The sequence below is a fragment of the Cupressus sempervirens genome, chromosome 10 (genome assembly GCF_028749045.1).
Source record: "Cupressus sempervirens isolate cs-2001-9-10 chromosome 10, ASM2874904v1, whole genome shotgun sequence".
NCBI classification, from domain to species: Eukaryota; Viridiplantae; Streptophyta; class Pinopsida; order Cupressales; family Cupressaceae; genus Cupressus; species Cupressus sempervirens.
In genome coordinates this window covers 868,860,841-868,866,485 of record NC_143127.1, presented here as the reverse complement: position 1 = coordinate 868,866,485, position 5,645 = coordinate 868,860,841, and the positions used below count along the sequence as shown (strand labels likewise).

The following is a 5,645-nucleotide window of genomic DNA, read 5'->3' as shown; positions in this document are numbered from 1 at the left end:
ATAATAAACCACTAACCACATGTTATATTTAGAAACCCTAAGAGTAGTGAAGGCATGGACCTAATGCCCAAACTTATTAGGTGTAAGTGTTTACCAAAAGTATAAAGAAATAGGTTGGCCCCCTTTAAAAAATTTAGGAGTTACAAAAAAGACATTCAATCAACCTATTTATAATTTCAATAGATCATGTAACAAAACTCTAACATTTGTAAATCATAGAAATAAATGCACTTAGTGACTCAATAGTTGATATTTTGTTGTCTACAATTTTTATTATATTATTTAAATTTTGTTGGACTTAATCTTTTGTAGACTAATCATGTGCACAATAAGATGAAGCACGAGTGCTAAAATTCTACATAGATCTAGCATGTACTGTGTAGATTTGAATTGGCTAATATCATGCTTGCATGGCATGATTTACTAGTGCCTCATGTCTGCTTGTGTGTAAATAGTGGTATAACATATCTAGAGGAAATTCGTAAATCACAAGGGTCAGGTTTCCTTGGGTTGGTCCCTATGATTGGATATTAAATATTGTAGAGTGTTTTGATGGAGACTTGAGCCTCTTTGAATACTTCAAATTACACTGTTTCTAGCATGATTCTCTTTACAAAGAATAGGAATTTTAACATGAATTTCTTGAGAGTTAATGCATATTAAATGTGTTCAAATGTTCAATATCATAAGGGATATACAAATGCATATCAAGTTAGTTCATAATGAGTACTTGAATAGGAGAGAGATAGTAGAATTTAAATTTAGAACTTTGAGTTTTTGAAAGTCAATTTTGTATCCAGTATGATTTGACCATTCATACAATAGTCCTTGACTTAATATAAGGAGATGATGATATTGAACTAATAAATAAATATATAAGAATATATGCAAAAATAGGAAATATTAATAAACTTTTATAACTACAAACAATAAAACTATAGATAAATGAATAAAATGAATAAAATGATGAGAATGTTTATTATTAAAAGTAGAAAATACTTCAAAGAATAAATCTAACTTTATATATTATATTTATTAGAAGAAATGTGTTTTTGAAAGACTCCTAACTTTTATACAAAATGAAAAAAAATTCATTAATTTATAATTAAACTTTATTATTATATAACAATAACTCTAAAATTACATAATGTATCATACTGATATTATTGTAGAGCCATTGGAGCCTAGTTTGAACCATGGTAAAGGAACAACTAAATTACTTTGGAAATGAAAGAGAGAGATAGAAAATCATAGGCTTCAACTGAGTAACCACTTCAATCAGAAGCTGAGACTTTTGAATTAATCTGTAAAACAAAAAAAAAATTCATATTGATCTATTTAACAAGTATATCTACCAATCTACACGTACGTTGCAGAGAAGAATCATAAACCAAAGAAAGTATTGAAATTCAATTTTAAATTTGACTATGCAGCGATGAAACTAACTTCATAAATTTGTTTGAAATAACAAAAGCTAGTATTTTCTTTTGAAAGTCTTTTAGCCTTCTTCCACAATGGATGCATGAAATGCAATCAAATAAAACATGGGATTTTGATTATGATTATGAGAGTTTGAAGAGCCCATCGTAGAAACAAGCTGGTAAAAACAACCAGCGTTTTAAATACTTATTTTTCGAGTAAATTCATCTCTTTGCTCCCCGCACAAAAAAATTATTGATAACCTCGAAACTATAAAAAAAACTGGTAAATTTTACACTATTAAAACAATGAGACATTTGATAGAAGACATATTTTGATAATCTAAATAAAATAAAATCCAAACAAATCAAAACTGCATAACAATTAAAAAAACATTTTTAAAAACAAATATATTAACTCAATATTTTTATAAGGATTTCTTATATTAAGAATTGATAGCAGATTGTGTGATTAAGTCCAGATCATTTTCATTACTTTGAAAACAGTCTGAAGTTGAACAGTAATTATATTTTTAAATAATAGTACTTGTTTAAGAAATATATATATATTTTTAGAGGGGTAAACGCTTTGACTTGGAGCTATGAACTAATGAGGCCACAAATAGGGGACCTCATCTCCATGAGATTTGAACCTTGATGGCAAAGATAACAACTTGGAGCTATGAACTAATGAGGCCACAAATAGGGGACCTCATCTCCATGAGATTTGAACCTTGATGGCAAGGATAACAACGCAACAACTTAACCATCACAACATGCCACTTGTTTAAGAAATTGTTCTTTATATCATGCTAAGATTTTTCCATATTTAATGTTTATGTTGCATTTTATTTAATTTTAAAAACTTTAATTTTCTGTTATTATATATATTTTTATACTTAGTTTTTTATGAATAATATTTTTTAATATATTGAAAAAGAATAGTACATTATTCAAGAAAAATAAGATAATTGTTGGAAGACACTTTTCAAATGCAAACAAAATTTTGTTCAAAACAATCATAACAAATACAAAGGGGACAGAAAACAAAAATAAAATGTTTTGGAATAAATAACTGATTATTTTTGTAAGAATTTCTTATACTAAAATAAATTTTATAGTGTGTGTATATATTAATAAATGAAAACAAGTATGCACCTTTGATCAAAATTCAAAAAAATAAAAAATACAATAATTTTTTCTGAAATTTTGAACATTTGTTTGATCTAAATGTTTTATAATTGGAAACAGCAAAAAATTCAGGGAAAATCATTAGATTTGGAAAAAAAAATGTTCGATTTTTAGTACATTTTGTCTGGAAGATGACCTGGCTGATCATTTTTATCCTCTATAAAAACCATCCTTACTGGAAGTGGACCACATCAACTTACATTTTTCAAATAATATTATTTAATTTCAGATGTACCTGTTCTTATTCGTGAATGTATGTACTAGATTATTCTCTTTAAAATAGAAATGTTTATTCATCAATAATGTTACTATAAGCTTATTATCAAATACATTGATAAAAACTTTAAAAATATTTTGAGTTGTAGATAGATGACACGCCTGAATAAAAAAACAAGTGAAAACAATTGGAGAAGCATTACCTTGAAAATTCAAGTTTGATTGTTGTTGCCATCCTGAGAGAGCTCAAAGTGCATGTAAGGAACAAGAGCCCACTGATAAAAAAAAGAAAGAAAGGTCATGAGAAACAAGTAACCAAGACTATCATGGCTATCTTAATGTGTGTGTTGAGCTCACATTTTTGGAAGCTGTGCTGAAAGCTTGCTTGTGACTTATATCAGGATTGGCAGCTTTAATCCTCTGAATCTCCGCTCTACAAAATGATCACAATTTTCAATTTAGATCAAAAGAATTTTCTATATTAAGCTACAACATTATGGTGGGTTTAGATGAGAATCATGGTATTCTTTAGTTTAGTTTTTATAAAACATGTCTACGAAGAGGTTTTAATTTGAAACCTTTTAGACTTGGTTTTTAAAATTTATTCACATACTCTCTGGTTTGAGGCTGATTGTAGACTTTTGGTTTGTTTCATCTAATTCATGGATGTCTGTTAGATAACAAACCTTGTATATCTTCTTTGACACTATTTATCTCAACTTTTCCTCTTATTTATAAGAAATAAAATTAAAGATTTGAGTTCTTTTTTCCTTTCTGTTATCTAATGAAAAGCAACAACATCATATCATTTGAGTTTGTTAAAGATCATTTTGAAAAAAAATACTTGATAAATTGATTATAAGCCGATGGCTCCCGTTGTCTTTTCTCTGGAGCTGCATAACAAACAAAAACAAAACTATATATAACTTTTTTGCATAGGAAAATCCTATAAACTATTTTAGTCTAAAATACTTGAATTACCACTTTACCAACCTTTGCAGGGAGTCGTAGTTGATTCTCTTTTTCCATCGCTGTCTGAAGAGATCAAGCTATGATTGCCAACTTCAGAGAAGTTTTCAAAGTTCTGATTCGATGATAAAGCCATTCATAAAGAAGAATTCTTTTAAAGAGAAATAGAATTACACAAAAACCAACGATACTGAAAACTAATAAAAGATTAGTTTGTGTTATGAAGATCTCCCAACTAAGTAGAAATCACAGTTCTTGAAACAAAGATGTAGAATTTGAAAATATTTGCATGGTTTTTTTCAGTAGTTTGTTTAATTAGAAGTAGTAGAAGTCATAGCTGTTGAAAAAAATGTAAAATTTAAAATATGCTCATGCTTTTGTACCTTGTTTAGAAGTTTGGTATTGGAAGTGGAAGAGGAAGTCTGGCCCAAAGTGAGAGGGGAAGCTTTCACATTAACCCACAAGAGGGAAGCACAGTACCCACATTTTATTGTCACCACATTGAATTGAAACTCACAGAGAAGGTTCACCTGATTACAATTCATGTTCTAATTAATCTCCTAGCATTACAAAATCTGTTTTCTTCTTTTTCTGTCATAAAAAATGGATAACCTCTGTCATTAATGGAATAAGAAGCTTTACTACAATTGCATCACCTCTGCCATTAATGGAATAAGAAGTTTTACTACAATTGCATCAGATCAATCTATCAATAATAGAATATATCAAGCCAATCGATTAGCAAAGTTTTCACTGGAGCATATAGATCTATATTATAGAAGATTTCATATGTTGTTCTTAATTAGATAAGAAAAACTTTCAAAAAAACCCAGACCTTTGTTCTAAGATACATATTGTTCAAACCTCCATAGATGAAAATAATTGGTAAATACAAATACCCAATTCTATTATAATTAGCCACAGATCTGAAGATTTAAACATAGAAGTATATTGTTTCTCCTATGGCATATAACACACCCAAACATCCATAGATCTGAATGTAATAATAGAAAAGAATGCATTGCAAAATTGAAGGGTTATATTTCCTTTGATTTAACAGTATTGTACCCCCATAACAGCAGTGCAACTATGGCAACGGACATAAGATATGTTGTTCGATTCAGACATGATCCTTGAGCAGCTACTTCTTCTTTCCAATTTGTTTTCTGAATATTCCCTTGAGGTAATTAATGGGAGATCTGAAGCTCTATTGTTTGCAGAAATGGGTTAAAGGATCAGATGGAAAAGAAGAAATAAGCAAATGGGTATCATTGGTAAAGGAAAAGGCAAGTATTGTGTGATGAGAAGAGTAGATGTTATCTAGTTATGGTTCTTTGAAAGAGACTTCTTACCATCACACGAGATTGGCATTGAGTTGTTATTGTCACTAAAATGGTCACACCTGCGAATATTAATGGAGTGTTCTTAGCAATCAGGTGGGAATTGCAAGCAATGTCTCTTTCACACTAAAAGCTATGCCAATGCGCTGTCCCTTTCTAGACCCAACGTGGATCATTACACGCTAGATATACAGTGACATCCCATTGGTATTTGAAAGCACTTAGTTTGATAAATATATTGTATTGATCAGAGGCTTTTTTATCAGGTAAGTATGGGTTTTATAAAGATCTTAGAATTATTTTACAATGAAGTTCTATTTTGATTATGTGTTGATCATAATTGTACAAATGGATCTGCTAAGAAATTCTGGTTATTGATGATTTTATAGTTCTCATGGGTATTTTAGTGGTTGATATTTTCTAAGTATTTCAAAGTAGACAAATGTACTGGTATGTGAATCATCAATAAAGTAAATCTAAGCAAGATTAATAAATAATTTTTAACTTTGAT

General features: G+C 29.2%; 1 protein-coding gene across 1 annotated transcript; it reads right to left on the bottom strand.

Annotated features, from left to right (window-relative positions):
• Window positions 1-1,068: 1,068 nt before the first annotated feature.
• LOC149536778 (axial regulator YABBY 5-like) lies at window positions 1,069-5,086 on the bottom strand. The gene is made up of 7 exons (XM_089805213.1): window positions 4,863-5,086; window positions 4,178-4,324; window positions 3,819-3,909; window positions 3,670-3,718; window positions 3,183-3,258; window positions 3,029-3,100; window positions 1,069-1,304 (listed from the first exon to the last, which is right to left on the bottom strand). The coding sequence occupies exons 1-6, from the start codon at window positions 4,920-4,922 to the stop codon at window positions 3,038-3,040; spliced, it is 486 nt and encodes a 161-aa protein (XP_089661339.1). The 5' UTR covers window positions 4,923-5,086; the 3' UTR covers window positions 1,069-1,304; window positions 3,029-3,037.
• Window positions 5,087-5,645: the final 559 nt, after the last annotated feature.

Bases quoted from the DNA above. Each gene is read 5' to 3' on its own strand.
- LOC149536778 (XM_089805213.1), bottom strand. From the start codon at position 4,922: ATGTCTGAATCGAACAACATATCTTATGTCCGTTGCCATAGTTGCACT. The intron at 4,325-4,862 runs GTACAATACTGT...AATTGTAATCAG, and splicing joins GTTGCACTGCTGTTATGGGG to GTGAACCTTCTCTGTGAGTT. The intron at 3,259-3,669 runs GTATTTTTTTTC...ATCATTTTGTAG, and splicing joins GCTTATAATCAATTTATCAA to AGCGGAGATTCAGAGGATTA.